The 25,399-nt window shown below is 42.3% G+C and overlaps 1 protein-coding gene across 1 annotated transcript in view; it reads right to left on the reverse strand.

Annotated features, from left to right (window-relative positions):
- The window catches only part of HTR4 (5-hydroxytryptamine receptor 4), a 175,177-nt gene continuing 149,778 nt past the window's right edge, over positions 1-25,399 (reverse strand). Inside the window, exon 7 of the mRNA XM_019473769.1 lies at positions 1-163. Within this exon, the coding sequence (XP_019329314.1) occupies positions 76-163 (88 nt within the window). The 3' untranslated portion in view covers positions 1-75. The remainder of the gene's footprint in view (positions 164-25,399) is intronic.

The following is a 25,399-nucleotide window of genomic DNA, read 5'->3' on the forward strand; positions in this document are numbered from 1 at the left end:
TCATAAAGTCCTGCTGTCCGTGAATCCTTTGGGTATCCTAAAAGGAATCTGTTCCTTCCTCTTCTAGGACTGTGACTAGAAACAGGACTCGTGGGATTCAGGGTCATTGTGGATGGGAAGCTTCTCATGTTCCTGATGATGCCCGTTATGTAAAACGGTGTACCTGGGAGTGGAAAAACATGAAGAAAGATTTGTTAGTGCTAGTTAAAAGGACAAGCTTATGTAAAATGAGTTCTTGAAAACTCTAAAGTACATCTTAAGACAGTACATCTTCCAAATATCCAGATTCCACATTAAGCAAATGTGAATCCCTACTTTGCTCCATGACAGGAAGCCAAATCTTCAGTTTGATGCAGTCAAGGCAATCCCTGAAAACCAAGAACCTGTTGGTTTTCATGTATCTAAGGTGCAGCTGGTAATGAGAAGAAACCAGACCAAAGAACTAAGAAACACTGATCATCTGTGGGTGGACTAAGCTGAAGGCACTTCAGTAATGTCTTCAATACAAGCATTTAAAGAACCATTTGATACTAGTTTGGGAAGTGAATGCTGTTTAAGACGAAACAAAGACCAACATTTTGGGGCATTTCCATGTACAAAAGAAAGTAGTCTCTGTCTATTGCAAAGTTGGGTTTAATGCCAATTCTAGTATGTCTTATCAAACCACTGCTGTTCAGGTTTTATGTCCTTTGGAGGTATCATGTCATGTATATACCTTTCTGATATTTTTCCGGGCTTTGGGCCAGATACGGAAAAGCAGAATTCAGTTGTAAGGAATTCCACATTATCTCTTACCCTGTGCCTCATCTACCAGCGCATTTCCTGCTGCCCATCTCAACATGGCTTTCTGAACAGAACTGTTGATTTAGTTTGCTAATGACATGCAGCTCTTTTCCCTAAGTGGTGTGTAATGCTTAGTAGGAATAAGCAGATCTGAGGTGATAGCAAAAATGTTGGCTAACTGGAGTAAAACTGATTTAGCACATCTTTTAGAATTTCACATCTAATCATTCTTGCTTGCAAACCCCCTGAAGGGTACAGAGCAAGCCAGGTATCTTCCCTTGGCAGTCCATTTCATTTAAACTAAAGCTGAACCAAACCATCCTTCGAGTAGGTCCAGAAGTAGGAAGCTGCAAAAATAACTGTAAAAACATATTTTTCCCTAGTCCAAATGCGTATCGGGGAAATCAGGTCTCTGTTAAGACTTTCCTCTCCCGAGTGTTTACAGATGTAGATATATTATTTCTCTTACTAACAAACATCCAAGACATGCCTGAAATATCTGCATCCCAACAGAGATTAAAAAAAGAAAAAAGCCTAAGAAAATAGCAGTATATATCAGTTCTCCTGCTGTTAGTAGAGGGAAAAGAAGTACTATCAGCCTCGGGATTTGTTTGAATAATCAGTAGAAAAAAGGTCTGGAACTCCTCATTGTCTACATATTCAAAAACTGATACTATGACATCAGTTTATTTGGCATTATTAATCTGGATGCATCTCTTTCTCCATTGAGTATACTTGGGACTTAGGCTCCTAATTAAGGTGCTTACAATGCCACTGAAATGTCTGAAGGAGATGATCAGAATATCCTACAAATGATGTATCCGTTAGTTCCAGTAGGTCAGCCGTGGACTCAAAATGAAAGCCAGGGTATAAACTGTACCACCTGTCTGAATTTGCCCTGGTGAATACTCCTGGTGGAATTTACCCTCTAATGTACTAGATGCTGTTTTTCAACATGGTCAGGCTTGGTTGCCTTCATACAGGTCACTGTATGTGCAGATATATCCATCGAACATACTCCCTTAGTACTCCATCACTTCAAATAATGACGGTAATTTCAAAAAATGTGCTAGTTCTACCAACAAGATACAGACTTGATGTAAGAAACAAGAAAAGACATTTTGCATCTAACACTGAACAGACACTCAGATTAGATGACCATGAAGTATACAAGTCAACGTAATTTTAACTTTATATATCAAGTCAGACATGGCACATTGTGTGAGGCAATCCACCAAAGAGACCTCTAGCATGGCAAAGTCTCTGCTACAAATGGTGATACAGAGGATGAGAGCCAGGAGGACCCCCGCGCTGTGAACAAGGCAGACATAGTTCAGAGCAAACTCAGGACTTGCTCAGAAGCACAACAGACAGGCACTGAAAGCTGACTTCATACAGGATATCCAAAGAGCCAAACCTTTCTTCTTCTGCAGTAGTCAGAAAACAGTTGTGCAAGATCAGCAGTTTAGCAGGTGATGCCATTTGTTACAAAGATGCATTAAGCTAAAGAGAAGTCATTAAGGTGTCCCAGGATCTCTTGTGGCACAAAGTGTCTGTCTGAAGCCTCTGGCAGTTAGCTCAACACTTCCAGCTGTTTACCCTGTGGGGAAAGAGGACCTGTAGGAGAGGAGGAAAGAGCATTCGTATGTTGGGTGCGAAAGCTGCACTGCAGGGGTGATGGCTTGCTCTGGTACTGGCACATCATTCCTAAAAATCTTACCAACATCTCAGGGAAACTGTTAAAGGAGTCCTCCGCTGGTGGGCTTTTGTGTTACCAGGATTGTTTTCACATACTGTAGTTTTTCCCTTCAAATGAAAGTTTAAAGCTACCTGCCAGTTACAGGGCACCAATTTAGTGTCAGATAAAAGTCAGGATTATAACAGCCCTGCTTTTTTTCACACCACCATGTCTTAACTGATCTACTCACTGAAAATACAATTAATTTTTCAAGCATCAGTATTTATGCGAAGCAAGTTTCAGAGAGAAAGCACAGCTGCACCTGAAACTCATTTTTGCCTCACCTGCAGGAACACACACCTAACATGCCTCAGCTCTCACCCAGCTGAGAAGCCAAGCACCATCGGATTTATCTTACCAACCACAAGAAGAAAACAACACTCGGACCCTGCATGTGTGGGCTGAATGTCTCAAGAGAAATTATCAAGTAGGTTTGAGTAACGAATACATCTGAGGAAGCCATAATATGTGAGCAGGAAAAAAATTAAAAAGGTTTAAATGCATTAAATAAATTATCTGCAGCAAATCAGTTGCTCAGCTTTCCTGCCTATAATGAGTTCCTTCGATGGGATCTGTATATGCTGGCACGTTAAGCTACCAAGCTCAATTACAAATAGCATCCCAGGCTGCCTCTGCCCTCTGCAGCCGACTCCTCCCAGAACTGGGGGCGAGTATTAGTGTCATTTCACCTGACAGCTTTACTCAGATCATAAACACCACCACCCAGCAATAAAGCCCAATAATGAAAAGGCATTACCACCTATAAAGGGACCCTGCTGCAGGCTATTCACATACTTGCCAAATGGTACTTTAATTGTGATGATGACCAATTTGGAGATAATTGCTTCTGCATCTCCTGCTGTTTCTGACAGTCCAATGGAGTCGTTAATTAACTGGTTGGATTAGCTCTCAGCACAGCAGAGGGGAGCTGTGTGGTTTTACCCTCCGTAGGCCCACAACCAGAACAAGGAGCTCCAGCATTATCTTGGGAACTCGGCAAGAGCCAGGGGAGAAAACACCAAGGGGATGCAGTGGCTGTTTGTAATCTTCCCACTTTCATTCCCTGCAGAGCTATCCCCCACACTAACTTGTACAATTTATTAAGGAAGCAAAGCCAAAAAATTGCTGGTCTTTGGTTTCCTCAACCGTAATGAAAAAGTCACCATTTTCACAGAGCCTGAGGTCCCTGCTTAGTGCTCTCCTGATGAGCAAACCCCCGGCATCCAGCTCTGTCCCCCGGGATCATGCCTGTCTTGCTGAAAAGCAGAAAGCAGTGCCATTTTGGGGCAGGGCTCCTGGCTCTGAACACAAAAGCTAACTGCATCCATTTCCTTGGCAGAGCATGACCCAGGAGGAGAGGAAGCAGTATCCTGATGGTGTGTGTGCAACCCCGCTATCTGAGCTCGCAGTTGCCAGTCCGGTTTCTAGAAGGGAGTCTCTGTCTGGAGACGGTGCCTGGGGTCCTTTGGACAGCGGGGAACAGACGGGAATTGGAAGGTATCTGCTCTTTCCCAAAAATGCCTCCTACCAACCCTTCATGCTTGCAGTTTCTGTGTAAAGCTGCCTACACTGGTTACACATACCCACAGCTCCTCTGCACCAGCAGAAGTGCTGGGAAGCACAGCTTGCAGTTCTGCAGCTGTTTTACCCGTGAATTACTCCCCTGGTTTTTAACTGTAGTCCTTACTCCGAACACTCGTATCCATCCTTCTTCCCTAAGCTCCCTGCAAACAAGTTCATCAGCCTGCAGGCAGTTGATCCTGGTGACTGCTGCGAAGGGCAAGGGGCCCCTCACAGGTACAGAAACTCTGCGAGGGTTTGGATCACGTTGGTAGATACTGCTCATTAACCCTCTTTAACCCCCTGAACAAACACTGGGCTTAGTGTTCCCTCAGCAGCCTCTGTCCCTTTAACCCTGGGAGGAGAAATAATTTTACCTAGAGGGTCATAATAATAGCAGAGAAAAAAATGAATAAAATAAATGCCCACAACTGTCCAAGCACGGCGAAGCTTTCAGCGGGGCTGAAGGCAGATTAATGGAGGAAACCACAGCCATCCTAAACCCGCTGTAGGTGCGCAGCTGTCTTTGCTCTCTGTTTAGTAATCCTTTCCCAATACACGAGTTTACATTATTAATTGCTTCCATTTTTGAACTGGCAGAAGGTGGTTCCTGTTGTCCTGACATTCACTGGAGACTGAGGTGAGGTTTTGCAGCTGTCCCTGGATGGGGTTGGGAAGGGTTCAGTTTTTTGCGGGGGGGTACCAGGAGCTGTTAACTCTCTGCTCCCTGGGACTTTTGCCATCTAAATCCATTCCCCCTCTGCCCGGAAAATGAAGGACACATTGTCATCAGGTAGAGAAGAGATTTTGCACACACATTCAGACACCAAGAGGTCAATGTTGCTGCAGAAGTAGGTGGACGGGGGCATTTATGGTATATATATATATCGCTGTTACTAGTACTGCCAGGATAGCTCGGGTCTCAGCTGGGTACACAAATGGCTGCAAAGTCTGGGGAAGTTTAGACATGAACTATACAAAAAGCTGATAAGCACCAAGTTTCATTGTATTTGCAAATCTTTTTGATAATCTTTATATTATAAATGCAGAATAGTTACTGCCGGAGTTTCTAAATACCCCCTGCTAATGCAAGAATAGAAGATAAAAACCTTGTATCAAATTCTTTGAAATAAGTGCTGTTCTTAGCTGTTCACATTAAATTGTTTGAAGCCTGTAATATACTCCACCACTGGCTGCAACAGTGACCTTACAGATGTGCTAGCCTGTGAGAGTCTCCTACTGACCCCACGCTCACACAATTCAGGAAAATTGCCCCTAACTGAAATGAAACTGTGGTCCTCAGACATCCCTGTACTGGGATTTGGGGTTTGTTGCTGGTGGTTCATTAGTGACTCCCTGCTGGACTGTTGGAGGGAACTCGGGCATGGCAGAGTCAGGCAAGGAGCAAGTTTTAACTGTGACATTCATAAAAATTTGAAATAATAAGAAAAGGAATAAATCTGCAGGTTTTGTGGCACTGAAACTTTTCCTGAGTTTGTACCAGTTTCTATGAATTTGTCTTTTAAAAGAAAAAGGTAAAAAGCAATAATTCTGTAAAAATGACAAGTGAATTTTTTTCATTTAAAGGCATTGCAATTTGTTGTCGTTTTTGGGAAGTGTCCTTTGTTAATATTTTTATCTTAACTTTTTTTTTTTTGTCAACTGCATTCCAAATGAAAGATTTCAAATTAAACCCAGCATTAAATTTCAACAAAACCGAAACTCTGAATTCAAAGTCTGAATCTATTCATCTTTTCCTGACACTAGCACACTGTAGTCCAAACTAAAGCAGAAATCTGTTGTGCTGAGCTCTGGCAAGCTCCTTTTGAAGATGATGCATGCCCTGAAAAAATGTACAGGCTAATTTAGTTTACAACTAGATTTAATAGGTTCGAGTGGATGTTTAAAGGAAGTCAGAGCATCTGAGAAACATGCAATTATAAAGACATGCTTGCTAGGTCAAAAATAATGAGTTTCAAGCTAAAATCAGAGTGGTATAGAAAATGCTTTTCCCATTCTCCAAAAGTTTTCACAGTTTCAAATATTTTCCCCATTTCTGATCTGGAGCAAGTCTGCATGTCCTCATGAGACAGAAAAGAAAAATAAAAAAAGGAAAAAAAGAGCAGACTCCAATTCATGTTCAAGGCCTTTTCCTGCCTTTTATCAAGGTGACTGATCTAACCACTGTGATATTGGCAATTTTGTCTGAGTAAGCACTCATCTGCCTGTCTCTTCCGTTTTCTCCTTTTTCCAGTTGTTGATTGCCAGCACTCCAAATGAAACATTTCAAAATACATTTCTTCCTTCATATGCAACTAGAAACTCCCTCCAGGACCCCAGAAAACTTCTCAGTAACAGCTTTTGTACAGCCAATTTGCATCTTTGAAGGTTGTAACAATGGTTGCAGAGGCAACCTAGAAAACATCAATATTTCTGGTTATTCTTAGAGAACAAAATCAACTTTTCCACTGCTCTCCCATTCCTCCCACCTTTGGTTCTGCTCCCAGTGGGCTCAGACAGGAGTCCTGCACCTTTGCATCTCATTGTCCACTGTTTATCACATCACATTCGGGGAGACCTTCTTGCAGCCTCTCAGTACTTAAAGGGGGCTTATAAAAAAGATGGCGGCAAACTTTTTAGCAGGGCCTGTTGCAACAGGACAGGGGGGAATGGCTTTAAACTAAAGGGGGGTAGATTTAGACTAGATACAAGGAAGAAATTTTTTACGCTGAGGGTGGTGAAGCACTGGCACAGGTTGCCCAGAGAGGTGGTGGATGCCCCACCCCTGGCAACATTCAAGTTCAGGTTGGACGGGGCTCTGAGCAACCTGATCTAGTTGAAGATGTCCCTGCCCATGGCAGGGGGTTGGACTAGATGACCTTTAGAGGTCCCTTCCAACCCAAACTAGTCTATGATTCTATGATTCTATTTCCTCTGGGTTTTGCCTGCAAAATTCTGATGACCCCATGGTTGTACCACAGCTGTGGGGTACAAGTGATGCCAATTGCTTTGGTGCAGAAGAGCAAAGCTTTCAGCCATAGGAGAGCTGTAAACTATGTTTCTGAGCAGCTCACCAGCAGCACAGCCCTCAGACTGCCCACTGAGTGAAGAAGATCTGCCACAAGTGGCATCTTGAGGTAGCCTGGGTAGGACATATGCACAAGGAGATGTGAGGGCCAAGAATTAGAACCTGGCTAATGGCCAGAACTGGAGAAATAGAGAGTCCTTCAGTCTCAACAAAGAAACATTGACACTGTGTCTCTGCTTTTATCCGTGTTCAGACCAGATCCTGAAGTCTCGATGTGAAAATAGTGGGGCAGGAGATTGCAGAAATAAAATGCAAAGGAGTTGAAGTGCAAAGAATTGCCTCCAGATCCATCACATGCCTTGTAAGATGATGAAGCTGGTAAAGTGAAGCTGGTACAATAAGATTTCCGAGAAGGAAGGCAAATAAGCGATGATTGCTCCGGTTACATCACGAAACCTCGTTATTTGCAGAAGCACCCAGTAAACACGTGTTGGGACTAGAGGAAGACAAGGTGTTACTATGTAAGATGTGATAAACTGTGAAGATTTACATTTTGCTTGAGCAGAGAGTCCCATTTTTAATAATGGAATCTGCCATTACTGAACTCAACTACCTAAGATGGTAGACCGTAGAAAGAGTTTGCGCATAGGTAGAAGCTGGCTGGAGCCACATTTTAAGTGGGACTGAGCTTCCAAATTGAATAAAGAATTGAAACTTTTCTTGGATTTGAAAATTGTGTTGGCCCACAATTTATCTTTCGCTGCATTTTTGTTTCTCTCACAGCTGCAAAACTCTTCAGTGGTTTCCCATCTGGAATATATGCAGCACCACTGTTGTAGCTTCACACTCAATATAGTGTCCATTTCTCAAAGCTCCATTTCTTTCAGATGGACTTACAGAGAAAGAATAAATAACTCTCTTCAACATCATATTGGGATTACAGTTAACAATCAGTTGGCAGACTAGAGTAGGTTATTTTAATGAACACATCATTCTGAAATAAGCCTTCCACCATCTGTTCAGTCCCATAATTATAAATGCAAACAACATAATTCATAAATGCACTATAAAAGAGAGGGAAAGAGAGAACAGCTTAAGATGACTGTTTGTTAGTTATTCCAGACAGTGATGCATCTGCTTACTTTATTCCTGTTTCAGGAGCAGGTAGAAAACAGTCTTTTAATTCTGTATTTTATGGCAGTCACTAACCCACGGTAAATGATTGCCTGTAGATGATAGAGATGTTGTTAAGTGCAGTACAGTTTCTGGTTGGCATCATTATTTAGCCATGTCTACGATGGAAGCGCCCAAGAAAGAGCACACAGACCATCCTGAATCCCAGTGGGCCAGGAATAAACTTTGAGCATGTTTTTCAGAACAGCCAGAAAGAGCCTGTGGCGTTGGAGTGCCCTCCAGGGTTACAGGAGCTAAGGGTAAAGACGACAATGCTATTGTCTCTCTGAAAAGATGCTTCTGACATTTTTGAAAACTGGGAAATCTTGGGAAACAGAAAGTCGAGAAGAGTGTAAACATAAAATCCAAGAATCTCTGGAATTTGCTATTTTAACCTCTGACATTTTTCATTTTGAAAGAGGCAAAAAAAATTTTTTTAATCTGAAATACACAAAATGTCAAAATGAAATGTGAGCAAAGTACGTTGCTTCATTCCCATTTTCTGTTGAAAAAAAATGAATACACATAATCCAAATTAAATGTATTTTCATGAAACATTTGATTTTAATACAGCTGCATATTTAATTTTCAAAAGGTCAGTGCAGAATTGTCCCTCTCTCACAATTGCCAGGTTCATAGACTCCATAAAATTAAAAGCTTTCTAGTAACTCTGTAATCTCTGGGCTGAATGACTCATGCTTCCAGCCACCAAAGTGAACTTCCACATTTGACCATCAGTAGAAAATCATTATAGCAGGATAAGAAGAATACCCTCTACCTACTCAACACGATTCCTGGGGCAAAATGGAGCCAGGCGTTACAAGCTCGTTCTGTCTTTTTGTTGATACGTATCAACATTGCAGAACAACGTAAATCGATTTCATATTCAATACTGCAAAACTAGCAATACATGTAATACTTCTAGGATGAATAGCTCCTGTTGTTTCTCTGTGGGTTTCTCATTTCTTCCTGTTTCTGAGATGAGCAAGATACTTGCAAGATTTCCTAGCGTGAGGTTTAAGCTTATTGTGTATCGTCCTTGTGCTGCATCTGATTGATTGACCTGCAACCCGGGGGAGACCAGCATGTTATCAAAAGTGAGTTTACTGAAGGTAGGTCTTTCACTGCACCTGCGCATGACTACCTGTGATCTGCTTTGTCCAACAGAAGCCAATTCAGAGAGAATTTTTCTTCTAAATGTATGGGAAACCAATGAATATAAAAAGAGTGCATGAACTCAGAAAACACAATGAGAACTGCTCCAAGAGAACTCCCTCAAATATCAGATATATTCCTTTAACTCGGTAGAGATACACTTAATGTTTGTCTCTCACGCACTTTCAAGTGCAGGGCTCCCACCCAAGCGGGCTGGAGGAAGCTGGATTTCAAACCAGACGAACCCAGGCATGGGGATGGTGAAGCCGTCATGGCTGGCTGCTTCTTCTGCTTGGGAGCTGAGTTAGGCTGGACGGCAGACGAACGTCTCCATCCCCTCCTCCTGTGACTATTTCTCTTCATTGCAAGCTGACAGCCTGCAGAGCCCATAAAGATACGGTATGATTATCTGAGTAAAGTGGCTGGGGTAGATGATTTGCTAAATTGCCTGTTGGAGCCCTGGTGGAGAAACAGCCGACCAGACACGGTCGGTATCTGTCTGTCCCTTTGCAGCCAGCACCAGGAAGGCACAGTAACGTGGCAAAGTGAAATCCGTCCTCTGCAACGAGCCTTACAACAGGGACCTTCCTTTGCCTTCAGTGTCTTTTATTCCAATCTTGGGGAGGGATCATCATTTATCTGTGTGTAAAACCCACCTAGTCAGTGGACTTGATGTCTCAAGCAGCATCAGCACCAAAGAGAAAATATTCCTAAATTCTTAAAACATCCTAGCCAAATTTGAAATCTGTCCTAGTCTTACTATTTAATTATTTTTTTTTAAATAAAGAGGAGCAAATACCAGCGGACCATTCCTCCTTGGAGACGATGCAGTCCTTCGGGAAAACATGGGTAAAATCCACAGAAATGTCACCAAAAGTTCAATTTTCCCATTGCAGCTGAATGGTGAAAATCCAGATCTCAGGAAAACATTTGGATTGCTAAATTATTTATATGGATATGACAGCAATGTTGATTGTAAAGTCCTTTGTAGTCAAATGTAAATACAACTCTCATGACAAGTGTTTATTTTTTTCCACTCTTGAGCAGTTATGCTGAGTATCTTAATTATCTTTAAATCAAATAATGCTGTTCAGACCTTTCGAGCTGAAATTAAGCACTCATCATACTTTACTAAATTTCAGTTAGAGGTTTTAGAAACAGCTGTCTCCAGCCCACATAATCCAGCCTTCAGTACATTTTGTAAGACTTCTACATGCCTCCTCAGATTTAAAATTAGCAGACAGTTCTCCAAGTAAGCAAAGGCCTCGAGTGAGAGAAACATACCGCTGGAAAAAAATATGACTTTCTTTGTATCTGACAAGTCACAGAAAACAAAGAAAGCATCTATCAATACATTTGTTTCTCTCCTTTCTTTTTCTTTTGTTCCATCATTCCTGAAGGATGGTTTCCTCAGCTGAAGCTCACCTGTACAAGCCAGCTCTGGCTGCCGCTTGCTCTCATGACCTGCAGCTGCAGGACATGTTCCCAGACCATCTCACTCAGACGTGGGCCAAGGCATTCCCGTACAGTACCGTGAAAGTCACTGTAGCTACGCGAGGGATGTCCTCATCTCCAAAAGCTGAGGTGTACAGATAATGCCTAGTGGATATGTGACCACACCGATACACAGGCACTACTGCTTTAGGTTGACGTACAATAGAAATGTTTCATATTTTTTTCTGGCAAAAGAAGACCAAATCCCCTCCAGTTCATTTATTTTTGTGTTTACAGTAGAAGCATATCTTTTTTAAGGAGGATGTTTAACTCCTTTTAAAAGTGCAGGCAAATAAACTGAAGTATGATTTTGAAACAAAATGTCAAAACACTTCAGCATCTTACTTCCTTTTTGTTTTCTCCTGCTGAAATATTTGCTGAATTTGGCCCAATCAGTTTGTTTCCCTGGAACTGCAAATGCTCAGTACGTCTTCCTTTTTTTATTCTTTTTATTGTCAGGGTCTATTAATGAATTTGGTCTAAGGAAAATTATAGAACCCATTTAAGCTACTTTAACTTCAACAGCTAATCCCAGCACACTGCTCCTTTGCTCAGAAGACTCTTTTTCCATGAATGGAGGAAAATCATTGGTCTCTCTGGTAAAGTGCTGAACACAACCCTTCGCTTGGCACAGGAAATAGATTGGATAGAGATTGATTAATAAAGATTAATTAGGAGCCTGGCCTGAGTCAGCCAAGGCATTTCACATAGATCAGCAAAGAAGCAAAGAGTCAAATTCGATAAAGAATAGGGCTGCAGGAACACATTTTTGTATGTCATTACCTCTAGGTACTGGCTAAAACCTTTTGCATGATGTTATAAAGTCTCATTGTTGTATTGAACAATAACCTCTTAAGATGATAATTACATTCTTGATAGACATAAAAAGTTAAAAACAGGAACATGACTACAGATACTTTAATGCTAAGCAAATAGACAAATGCTAAATGTGCTAATAAGAACAAAGATCAGCTAAGTTCTTCGGTGAGCTATTTTAAGAAATTGTTGACAGAAGATTGCCAGGGACTCGGGACACCTCAAGACTGCAGAGGTGGCTTTTCCAACAATTCCTGTTTGATTGTGGGCAAACCATGCGATTTCTCTGAGCCTTCTTTCATTGTAGATAAAATAGAGGCAATAATACTTCCTTTGTATGCCTTGTCTTTAGATTTTAGCCTCTTCGGAACAAACATTGTGTCATTTCAGATACGAATAGTGTCTGGTACAACTAAATCATAGTTTGGTTCAGGGCTGTGGTGCTCCAGCAGCAGCAATTAATCACTTAATAAAAATAGTTTGTTTCAATTTTAAAATGTTAGAAATGCTTTCGAGGACAGAACAACCTACAGCTGTAGGAAAGGTGTTTTATTTGTTGAAGAACTTCTTTCCTCTACTATATCCTTCGCACCCTCAGAAGCTGGGACTATCCTGCCTCTGGGTCACTGATCATAATGATGCTCTCAGGCTGGTGAAATAGAAACAGAGAGATGACGGAGTTTGGTTTGGACCTCCTGTTTCACATTGCACAGACACAATAATTAGACTCCACCTTTCCCTTGGTTCTTTTAGCAATGCTTACGAAAAGGCTGAAGCCTCCCCGCGCTGTAATGGTCACGCTGCAGCTCTGCAGCGCTGTGCTTATGATCCTGAGCTGGCATCAGGACAGGACACTCCCTTTGCACAGAGCAGCACCCACCCGCAGCTGTCTTCTCTTCTGCTGACCATGTAATACTGCTGTCCTGTTTTAAACTTCAGCATTTTCAGTTTTACCTGACATAATTTCAGACAAGGGGAACAGTTGAGACTGGCCAGGCACTGTGCCTGTTGGCCCCGACCCACGCTGAACAGGTTTATTTTCCATTGCCTCCAGTGGAGATCGCTCTGAACGTCCATCTGATGTTTATCACTGTTGGCCAGTTATTAATTGTAATATGGATGTTGCTAAGATATGCCTGAGATTTTTAATAACTTTTTAACTAAGAACAGCAAACAATCTCTAAGTGGGGCCTGGAAGAGGTGAGAAACACAGGACATGATCCCTTGAGCATACACATTTGTGGCTGTCTTTGTACAGCTTGTGTATCTTCCTGCCTGCCCGTTTCCTAGCTCTTGTCTTACGAAACCAAACCTTCAGTAGCAAGCACCTGAACAGGTTAAATTTTTCAGCATAAAGCAGTGTCACCGTTGAGAAAGTTAATACTTTGGGAGATGGTTACCAGATCTCCTCCATGAGCCAGTATCACTGAGCTGCTGATGGCTCGGTGGCTTTTCTGACGTGAACCAACAGGGCTCAACTGGACCTTAAATAAACCAAATAACCACATACCGAAAACACGCCATCACTGTTGTCAAAGTTGTTCTCTGCTGTCATCCTGAGCCAAGCAACAATGCTCAACTGAGAATGAAGTTTCTGTTTCCCAGGGAGCTGATAAACTCTCGTTGCTGTTGCCCCGGTGCTCCCGTGGCCTGATTGCATTTTCCCTTTCGTGCTCAAGCAGGTGCCTGTGCCTTCCAGAGCTGTCAAATGTGGCAGCTTTCAAACAGCAAAACTCACTTTAAAAATAATCAGCCTCATTATACCGTGAGCAGTTTTGATCCTGTCAGAACAATAGCTGCCGCATTTCTCCAGCACATCCCAAATGCATCTCACTGTCCCCTCGCTAGAAAGATTAGCAGTTTGTATCTCACCTCTTCCTGGGTGTAAGGATGAGAATCACAGGCCCCCCTACGCGGAAAAACACCCGACTAGGGATGTGCGAGGGATGCTGACTCTCTGCTCCCCTTCACGGAGACCTGCTGGGGCGCTGGCACCCCCAGCTCTCTGCCTCACAGCTCCGGGTGCTGAGCAGTGCTCTCTGCCTCACAGCACCGGGTGCTGAGCAGTGCTGTGGATTTTAAACAGAAAGATGATGCTAGCTAATGTCCTTCCTGACCGTGCTGGAGGGGTTGAAGACCCCCTCACCTTGATTGCTGGACTTGACTATTGCAAAATATCAGCATATGGTGCAATAGCTTAAAAATAAGCCTGCTTTGCTTTTTGTTTAATGCTGCTGAGACAATGTCTGGAGGAGCAGCCTTGGATCTCATGTCAGAGTGAACCAGGGGATGAAGAAGGCATCACCAGGAAGGTCCCCAGGCACCTGGGCTGAAAGGTACTTTTTCCTCGTTCTAACAAGTCCAGTGGAGGCATTAGAGATACGACAGAGATTATCAGCTACCCCATGCCACCTCTCTGCTCATACAGGGCTGTACCACTTGCCATTACTTCATCCAGCCTAATTTTGGTCATCCAAAGGGTGTTTCTACAGTGGTTCCCTCAAGAGACTACTTCACGTGCTAACAGATGTCGTCATTGACTGCCTTTGCTGACAGTCATCTTAATTATGCTTGTCCTATCTCCCAGCTTGGAGTTTTCTCTTTTCCCAGCCTCCTTATGCTTCCGTCTTCCAGCTGTTTGACCTGAATGATGTTTATAAGTTTCCCTATTTTCCACTGCAGAAGGCCTTGGACTTTGGATATTGTGAACATAAATGTGACAATGACTGGTGATGAAAAACATGGGATCCACACAGCAACCAAGATGATGGAGACAGTCCACAGATGTTGACTTCTTCCATCACAGATTTGCAACTTCTTAATGTTATAATAGTTGATGTTTCCACAAGAGAAACAGAAACTTGGGCACTTAAGGACAGAGACTAAGCTAACTTTAAAATCAACAAAGGAGCTATTTTTTTCAGTGATCTAAATCCATTTGCTAATTATAAACACCAGGGTAAACAAGTAAGCAAATGAGTGAGGCCATTCAATGCCATGCTGCAGAAGACGGGCACTTTCCGCTTTTTCTCACATTAACTCTGTATTTCCATTTCTGTCTCATTAATGTTAAGTTTGGCACTACATTATATGCTCTAATTACCTGCAGATTTTGGCCTACAGTTCATTTTTGCACCATAATTAATGCAACATTCATAAGAGACCCAAATCTGATAATTAGGGGAGTACTTGGAAGTGCTCGCTTGCATTAGAAATACACAGCATCACGTTAAGAGCGGTTTATAACTACCTGCAGTACTGCCCTTTAAGTAAGGTGTTTCAATTACTGAAGTACAAGCAGGATCAATTAAGAATATCAAATGGAAGATAATGAATGGTTTTTTTATAAATGGAGATCTCACAACTGGCATAATTAGATCTTTCATCTGCTAGGAAAAAAAACACAAGCCATTCGTCAAAGCTGTGGAATGAAATAGTGGCAAAAACTTGGAGCTGTTTCCTTGTGCAATGGAGACACCACAATTTCCAAATGCATTGCAGCCCCAAGACTGACTTTTGTTTGTCAGGCTTCAAACATGTGCCACAGTGTTAGAATTGCAGCTACCTGGGAAATGGGTGGCTTTTCTGCAGTGAAATATCCAGTGAAAAATGACAGTTGCAGTTTGTTGAAATCTTCCGGCAAAAAATTCTTCACCATTTCACGTGTCTACTTTGTGTGTGCAATAGCAGAACTTTTTTGTGTCAAAACAAGACTTTCTATCAAGAATTATGTGTTTTATAACAAAAGTCTAGCATATGCACATTGTTAATGTCAGTCACTAGTTTGAGTTCCTTTCTGAATAGCAAACTATTACAAACTCCCTCACAGCACCTGGGGCTCACACATGTTCCCTCCTACTCTACAGCCTGCTGGTAAGTTTTCTGGTCACCAGGGTACATATCATCCTTTCCTGCCTTTTGTAGGGCCAGTTCACACACGTGCCCATGCAATGTCTATGGTTTTGTATCCTGGTAACTTCTGGATATCCTGAAAGTGGCGTTGTGAAGCTGTACATATCTTAAGGCACCTAATGGTAAGATCTGAAAATTGTATTTTCTGGTAATGGAACAATGACAAGAATTAAATAACAAAAACCAGTATTAAGATCAAAATTAATAATAAAGATCCTTGTTGATGCCTTTAACATTTCAACTAGTATCTACTTTGTTTTAGGTTAAGTTGTAGTAAGTCTTACTAACTTAAGGTAAAGTTTCTTTGGCTGCAGTAGCTGCTGCCTTTTCTCAGCTATCCATCCTGCTCCCGGGGAAGGACAGGTCAGATAGCAAACACCATGTTTCACCATGTTGTGTTGAATGGGAGTTGCCACTCCTCTTTCCTTCCTCCTCAAGGTTTTTCAATTAATATTTCTGTGATATGCATTAACTAACACATTCCTGACTTTAGACCGCTTCTCTCTTACAGCCCACTGGGTATGAATTTGTAAAACTTTATACGTCATATTATGAAAAATATTAACATGGCAAACTTCTGAGCTGTGCTCATAACTAATATTATTTTGTAAGCATTTTATTAGGATTAAATGTCATACCACAGATGGTGACATTGGAAGTGGGTGCTTAATTTGAGTAAAATCTCCATATTCCCCTCCGTACAGCCTTGGTTTGATAAATGCACACCGTGTTTTCCCTCAGTGCACTAAGGGCAGCAGCAGACCCTCCGTGCTCCCCATCCTACTCTGTCCTCCTATATACGCCCCACTTGCAAACAGTAATTCCCTGCATCACTTTCATAGACAGTTGCTCCTCATTTTTAGCTTGGTTAAGACCGATACCAAAATAAGCCAGTAAGTACATATTGCTTGGTGGCTGTGTTTTCATTCCCCTGTTGTTCTTCAGGAAGGATGATGCTTCATTTGCTCATCCGCCTTCCCTGCCAAGAGCTATTTCACAGCTAGGTTAGATCATCTTCAGGAGTGTGCTGGGGAGGACAGGAGGTGCCTTTGACAGCTTCTTCATTTCAATATGATTCAGAGGTTGCTAAATCCCCATTTTCTGTTAGCTATATCCCCAAACATCCTGTGATGATAGCCTGTTATCTGACTTCAGCCTTTCCAATCTCAATAGGAGTAGTTCCTGGACGTCTTCTAGTGAGGATCTTATACGAGCAATGCCAGCTACTGCTCCCCTCCAGGCTCAGGGACTCTCTGAACTCCTGTGTGCAAGAAGGACCTAAGAAAAAAATGTTCTCATCTGAACATCATAACAAGCAGAACCTCATCTCTTCTGAAGACGTCCAAAAGAAAAATGTTAAGCTCAGTCTGAACATTTGACTACATCATGTCCAAGGATGCTTCTCCAAGTGTCAGGAGAGGAAAAATCTGAAGAGGAAAGAGCATAGCTGCAAACAGTTTCTAATTTTTGGGCAGGTGAGGGGAATCCAAGAAACTAGGGAGCATAATCAAAGCAGATATTTATTCTCTGGTGGGTTTCATAAACTAAAAAGAGCCCTAAGCAATCCCTTTTGAGATCCTCTGTTACACGAATGCCTTGTAGAGTGGAACATGACTAAGAGTGGTATTGATCAAGGTATTGATTTTGATCATAGGAGGAGGTAACTAGTGCAATCAAAATATCTGGCAATCAGCTGGGAGAAATGCATGCAATAACTGCTGATAAAGTCATATTCCTTCCCTGCTGACACAATTAAGTTTTCAGTTTCCTTGCAGAAATACAAGGTGGAGAAATTAAGCTTCAGGTGAAACTAGTCATTTATTCTACTTGACGTAAAGTGAAATGCTGGCAGAAAACAATCCAAAAATATTTTATGAATATTGAGTCTTTGGATTGACTCAGCCAAGTTTGAGTCCTTTAAGCATATGTGAAGCTCTGGAGTTTGTTGGAATGGATCTGTGGAATATATATTTTCACTGGCATTCAAGTCACGTATCATAGTTACACCTGCAAATGACAGAGAACAACCACAACAGTATGTGGTACCTAAATCTGAACGCTAACTGTCAAGACAGATCATAAATACACTTGTTGTTTGTGCTGTGGCAATAGTCATTGTATGTTTTAAATATCATACAGATTCAGAATCAAGAGACTGATTTGCTTCAGATGGGACAGATAAGCCCAAAGTCATCAAATCTTGTGGCAAATTCTGTTCTGCAAGATCAGCTTTTTCAAAGTCTCATCACTTTTTAGCATAGGTACAACCATTCTCCACAGCACAAGTAGTTCAGAAAGCACAAGAACCCAAGCACAGGTGCCTGGGAAGAAGAGTGGATGTCCCAGCAAGCCTCAGGGGCAAAATCTCCCTTTGATCCACAAATGAAAATTCTGTCTACATGAGACAGAATTAGCTTATCTTTATAGTCTATCCAGCACAAGAAATATCAGTATCTTATTTAAACAAAGAATGTTTAAAATGTAAAACCGAAAACAGACAAAAAGTAAGCAAAACCCCATCTGTGTTTTTCCTCAGTTTATGCTGGTTTAGATCCTTCAGCCTGAGCCAACAAGGTTGTGTTGGTCAGGTTTGCTTTACAGGGTGGGACCTGGACCACGTCCTTGCAGCGTTTTCCCTGAAGACATCTGCTTACCTGGCTGAGCTCTGCCCCATCTTTGTAACTAACAGCATCTCAGAGGCTGTTGCTGCCTGAGGGATTCCCAGACTGAAGGAGCATGTTTTTTAAAGAGAAGACTGCTCTGGCAGTCAAACACAGCTATGAAAACATGCTGGGAACATTCAGATAAGGACTTAAACTTTTTTTGAGAGATCAGATTGTGCCTTTTTGTGCTGTTTGCCGCTGCAGTGAGAATATCTGCACGTGCTGCCTTGGAGGTTGATTCCTTCAGGCAGAGCTGTTTTTCCTAAGCTAGGCTAACCACAGAGGCGATTTCTTTCCCCTCTCACATAATGAATCTCTCAGTGGTGGCCCCAGCCCTTCAACCTATGGACCTGATGTCCAGAGCACCACAGTCCTATGCTGTACAGTAATTCAGATGCATCGTTGAATCCACCGTACTGCAGCTTTTCTGAGCCTTGGCATAAGCTGGTGGAATATCACCCTCTGTCTGTGTCTCTTCGTGTTTGTACCTGTATGTGTAAATACTTTATTTGCATATACCTGCTGTTAACATTAGGCTACTTTTGCTATTTTGTGATTTCTTTTAGTCCTCCTGCAAATATGAGTATCTTTCAGGGCTCACAAAACTGGCAGACCCTACCTGTCCATTCCTTTATATATTGCCTTCAAATTTAAAGTGCAGAAGCAAACAAGTAAGTTCAAACTTCTGAAGGTTGTGATATCCCCTTCCTTGGTTGCTCCTGGGCCTCTGTATTTTCTGCTTCAGAGGAGACGACGTAGTCTATAAATCTCTGCCTTAGCCTCTGCTTTGGTAAATGAATGTCGCTCAGATTTATGTTTGTTCCCCTTCTTGAGGAAAAGCAAAGCAAAGCAATGATACATGTAGCAAATGGAACAGAAAATTGCATTTTAGCCAGTAAGTTTCAAATGTAACTGACAAGTTTTGGCTCAACTACAGCAATCGCCGGTCCATCCTCTTAGGAAGTAAACCCAATTTTGTACCTACAAGTCTTTGTGTTACATTGAGGCAATCTAAGATGCACTTTGCCCAATAATTTAGCAAAAGATCACACACCTGCATGATTAGCATGATACTTGCTACATGTATAAAATACAACAAGGTTTTGCCCTCTTTTTATGTAAACTCATCTCTGTTTCTGTAAAAATGTGAAGGTGTATTAGCCCTTACAAGAGAAATAGTAAGAGGTGTGCTGGACTTTGCAGACATTTGTTCTTTATCATTTTATCAATGCTCATCCTAAATCCTTTGCTTGCACTTCTTAGAACGGTCTGACAGTACTAATTATTTTTAAAAGTGAAATGATTTATCCTAGAGCAGAGATCTCTGATTTGGCCAAAGCATATGGTTTTCACACACTGCACTTCTAAGCCCTTCGCTTGTGCTAGTAATCACTTGTTATTATAAGTGAGCAAACCCAAATATTTACCTTTGGGTGTCTAAATTGTGGCACTGGTTTCCATCCAGAACTGTGCTATCTTAAAACTAGTATCTGAGAACAGTATTATCTGGGGAGGACATTGTCACACCCTTGGCTAATGAGCACATTTCAGAAGTGTGATTTCAACCATACATAGCAATGAAATTAAAAGTTTCCAAACATCCCCTGTGATATTGAGAATATCAACACTGAGCTCCTGGTTAAATGTTCCTGTTTCGAAGCTAGATGTGACCCTGAGAGCTCTGAGTTTCTACTCCTGCTGCTCACACTAAAAAAATAGAATAGAAAGGAGTATTTTCAGTTGGAAGGGAAAATTTTCTAATTCTATTCTATTCTATTCTATTCTATTCTATTCTATTCTATTCTATTCTATTCTATTCTATTCTATTCTATTCTATTCTATTCTATTCTATTCTATTCTATTCTATTCTATTCTTGTGAAAGGTGAAAGGGAGGCATGAGACTACAAGTGATTGCAGTGTGAGAGAGGGGGAAGGAAATATTTTGGTTAGATTTGAACATAGGATTAACACAGAGAAAATAAAAACTAATTACTATGTGGAGCAAGAAAAGAAAGGAACATGCACTGTTTTGGAGGCACTAACAAGATACAGAGCAGAGAGTTATGCATGCTAATGCTGATCTGAAGAAGGAGATGCACCTAGCCTATCTCTCTCTATGTCCTAGTATTCTCTAAACAAAAATAAATAAATGCAATTAAACTGACAAGAGCGAAGGGACCTTGGGGCTTGGAAGTTGTTGAGAGGCAGCATGACAAGAGCTGAATATACCTGTCACAGAGTTCAGTACACCTATTTTCATGACATATGTCTTGTTGACTCTTAAGCTCGCAGATAGGTGAGCTGACTTAAAACCTCCAGGCTGAGTACACCACAGTAAAGCAAGGATAAAACAACAAGTAAAACAGCCTTAGGAGCTCACTGCTGTCTCTCCCTTACAATTCACCAACATGTAAAGACAGAAGACCGTGAAGGATGGTCTTGGGATGCTGAAGACACTGGCCCAAGGTGGCAGCTTCTCCTGCCACCTGGTCAAAGCAGCCAACCTCAACTTTCTCACTGTCTCTGGAAGCCATGGAGCAATCAGCCCCCAGACGCCTCAGTAGTTACCTGCATGGTCATGGGAAGGATTAGAAGGAGACAGATGATCACAAAACTCACGGTTTTCAGTGCACAATCACACCAATTATGTCAGGGAAACACAAGATTTTTAGGATCAGACACGCTAAAATGATAAGCAGTTTTTTCAATCACGAAGATCATTCATGTAACAACCAGCTCACCTTACTTCACCCCCAGACCATTTGCTATTGCAGACCCATCAAATGGGTTTACACATCATGATCTCCACACTGAGCTTGCAGCCAAATCTCTCAGTGTTTTCCCTAATAGTGTAGCAGAGGAGTCTAGGATGAGTTACCTGGAAAATAAGCCTTATTTAGCAAGCGGAGATGGCGATTGTACTGTCCCTGTGTTTCTAATGCAGTCAGGAAATTACTTTCAAACAGGACCACAGATCTGGTGGCTCCAGATAGACTCATCACCTCATATACCATCCAAAAAAGCAATTCAGTTACCAACATGGAAGTAATTTCAGCTGACTATATTGGTGCAAAGAGTGTTTTTCTTGCTGAGCTTTACAGCTTTTGAGTGATTGAAAAGCACTAAGCAAGATCTCACAGTGATTAACAACAGTCTGAAAAACATGGTTTCAGCTACAAAACTTGGTAAAATACTGCCACTAAATTCTGGTGGGAATTCCCAAACTGGCTGTGAACATGCCATGAGGACACAAAACCAGGACATTGTGGTACTGAGGCCTCAGACTATTTAGGAGGATGCATGGCTTACTGAAACAGCTATTTTTAAAAAATGAGGCTGTCATGGCTGAGAAATAAAATATGGAGAGAGGCTATCTATTGGGATCATCTGTTATATAGCCATTAGGTTTACAACACCAGAAGCTGAGAAAAAAAATTTATCGGGAGACCCAAGAATAGCTGCAGATTTCTGCCTGGGACACGGGCATGCCCTGAGCACATGTATAGCAAGAGAACACCACAGCTGAGGCACAAAAGGTGTGACACTGTAATAGGTCAAATGGGGATTTCTGAGCAGGGATTCCCCAGTTCTTGTAAAAAAAAATCTTTTTTTTTTTTTTTTTAATTTGACCCAGAACAACTAAGCTTCTTGCTTTCTTTTTATGGGAAAGACAACTTAGGATTTCTCTCCTGAAGTAAGAACTGATGACACCGATTACTGGAATTATCCTTTCATTCTGAATAGGCTAAGAAATGCTAATTTCTCCCAACCATTTCATACAGCTGGTGTGCCTGGAGTGTGATAATTCTGTTACACAGGTAAACTGTGTTGCTATCAGAGTAAAAGATCAGAGAAATTAAGAACACACTAATCTAGCTGCTGTCTCAGAGAGGGCTTGTAAAGGAAATCTTGTGTACATTTTGGCAGTGCTTTAGCTGTGCTACCAAGCCTCCAGCCGCCAAGGTCTTAACTCCTAGCTGTTTAACAGGCATGCCTGCATGTGGCCAAAAAAATGGGTGTGTTCCAGGGGCTAAACACAACCTCATTAAATAAACTTGGTTGGTGAGGCTGCCATAGTAGTGTTACTGAACAACATGTTCCCGGTATGTGCGTTCATGGATTCAGCATGTCACAGCCGCTTTGTCTAGCCAGTTTGGAATTGCTCAGTTTCATCTTCTCCAGCTGTAAATCATGTTGCTTAATTAATCTTAATTAAGTGTTGCAGGCATCTCTCGAGCTCAGTTATCTCTTTATTTAATTACAGTAACATACCATATAATGTTCTCTGTTTGATGGGATGTTTTGCACAATAGTTTAATCCAGAAACTGAAAGAATTAATTAGTTCTTAGAATATGTCTCTAAGCGGGTGGCCAAGTAAACTGCACGTTTGTCACAAATGCCTGGACTCGTTAATCATCGTAATCTATTGCTGATATTATATAGACAGAATCAGAAACACATTGCCCAGTTCCGTGGCTCTCAGCTCTCTGTAGGCTCTTCTGAAGTAGGAATCAGACTAATGTTAAACAGAGATATCTGGCATTTGTCAGCTGAAAGGCTTGGCCACAGCCCAGGAGAGTTTACAGTTTTGCTCTTGTTCCATAAACGTTTACTCCCTGTGAACCGGCCCCTCTCTGTATCCCCAGCTTTATTGCGCTATGGTCTGAGCCACCTCTCAAAAGGGACCGACTGCCCAAGGACATCTGGTACACCAGCACGAACTCGTGCCAGAGCAGAACCAGCACAACGTGGGACCACTGCTCCTGGAAAAGCATCTCAGTGTTTGTGATGGCTCCATGGCGAACAGGACATTTCCTTCCTTACCACCTGCCTGTGTATCTTTACTGGGCCATACTAGTTCCTTTTCTCAACAAAGCCCAGAGCTGCTGGCCTCCTCCTTTTCTTTGCCAAAGAGAAGCTGGGTCAGCAAAAAACTGAACATTAGAGCAAAACTCTTGCAGCAAGGACAAAGCTGAGCAAAGGCGGGGGACTCCCCCAAGCAGACTGTAGCCCCCGAGATCCCGGGGCCATGTGGCCCTGACACTGCTGCACCGCTGGGCTCTGCTCTGCTCATCAACTTGACCTGTGGCACCCTTTGCTGTCATGCTTTTCTCACTTTGCTGCACATGGCTGTTATTCCTTCAGCAATACAAATGGAGGGGAGCACAATGTGAGCTGCACTGGCAACCAGGCGAGGTATGCAACCCCTGAAGATTGATTGCTTAAGACAAGCACTTTCTCTCCACCCACCCACACAGACATATACACTCAGTCAAATACACTTTACCGTAAAAGTACAATACTTGCTAAAGAAAAACATGCAGAGCCTGACTGGTTTGCTATCAAAATTTCTATGAACTTTCTGCTTCTTCTTGAACTGAGCAGGGAGGTTCAGATGCATCAGCAATCTCTCCATGTGCAGGACACTTGGAGACACTTGGGTTTTGCAGGTTAGGAGGCTGATGAGAACATGATGATCCTTGGAGACTCAAAAATAAGTACTGAGGGGGAATTACTCCAAAGCAGCATGCAGCTTTCATTCATACTTCAGGAATCGGCTTCATCCAAATGGGGAGAAAATCCAGCTGGCCCAAAGCCCTTACAAGCATAAATGCTGGTTTTCCGGTACATATGGCAGTACCATTCAAAGAGCTATGACAATGATACTGTTTATAGCTCTGAAAATGGCGCTGCCATCTGCACCATGGTGCAGTGGCTCTCATCCCCAGGACGCGACTCTGCAGCAGGACCCGTCCCATGCCCTGCTCTTCTACGTGCTCAAGTGTCCTGCTAAAACACAGCACAACTCCCGGATCGTTAGTTGAAATAAATGAGAATGGAGGTGCGATTTCGGTTGAGAAATCCCTGCCATCTTAAAGAAAAGCACCCTTGAAGTTCCCGTTGTGGTTGTCTGGAGGAAAAGACAAGGAGGTGCTGGCTGCACAGTCTTCTGCTGCTGTTGGTACAGTTGCCAGTCGGAGGAAGCACCGGCCTCCTGCATGCTATTCCCTGCAAAAGCTAAGGAGGCTGTTGCAGTGGTGCAAGTGGAATATCATGACAAAAGCACACGTGCACATGTACACACACACGTACCAGTTTCCTCTTTTAGCCTGCGGTTTAATAGGAAAAAAAGGGAAAGCCTTCCTCTCTTTCCTGATTCCCCCCATAAACTGGCATATTTTCTTTCCTTCACTTTTGATTAAAGTCAAGATGTTGCAGTCAAGTGTACTGCAGTCCCCTCCCGGACTAGTTAGTAAATGCTGCACAACATTGGACATTAATTTCTCCTGGAGAACAAGCACGTGGCATTCGCAGGGCATGATGCGCATGCTGCACCTATCAAGCAAATTGCCAGATATCCACATTCCAATTAATCCCAATGTGCTGCTTGCAATGAAGCATCGATCATTATTATTGCCCTTTCCAGCTGGAAGCCAGTTCTAGGCTGGGTATTTCCAGTTGCTCTTTGAGAGCAGTCTTCAAAACTGAAAGATTGATGCTTTGGAAAATTGTGCAGCCCCTCATTTGTGTTGCTGAAACATTTTTCCAAGACAACTGTTGTATGACTACAGCCATAACTCCCACCAGAGCTTATCCTTATCACACTAATGCATTGTTAAAGTAGGAAGAAAGACAAAAAGGAGTTTTTCTTTCTCCTTGGCAGTGGCATCCTACCTGCAGTCTCCAAGGATGATTGTGGGAAAAGGTTTGTGTTACAAGTTGAAAATACATTTTCTGATGTGTGAAGCATTTGAATCAGCTGTGTTCCTATGACGGGCACTGACAGCTTTCCTCTCAGTGCTTTTAAGCCTCAAAAAAACCCCAGCAGGATCTAAAATGACTTTTCTGCAGCCTCACTGAGTATCTGTATTCAGATATTCAGTATTCAGACCAGTTACCCTCAGGGTACTCAGCCCCCCGAGCTGGAAGACAGGGACGGCGAGCAGGATGAACCCCCCATAATCCAAGAGGAAGCAGTTAATGACCTGCTATGCCACCTGGACACTCACAAGTCTATGGGGCCGGATGGGATCCACCTGAGAGTGCTGAGGGAGCTGGTGGAGGAGCTCGCCAA

The sequence above is a fragment of the Aptenodytes forsteri genome, unplaced genomic scaffold (assembly GCF_000699145.1).
Source record: "Aptenodytes forsteri isolate BGI_AS27 unplaced genomic scaffold, ASM69914v1 Scaffold54, whole genome shotgun sequence".
In the NCBI taxonomy this organism is placed as follows: Eukaryota; Metazoa; Chordata; class Aves; order Sphenisciformes; family Spheniscidae; genus Aptenodytes; species Aptenodytes forsteri.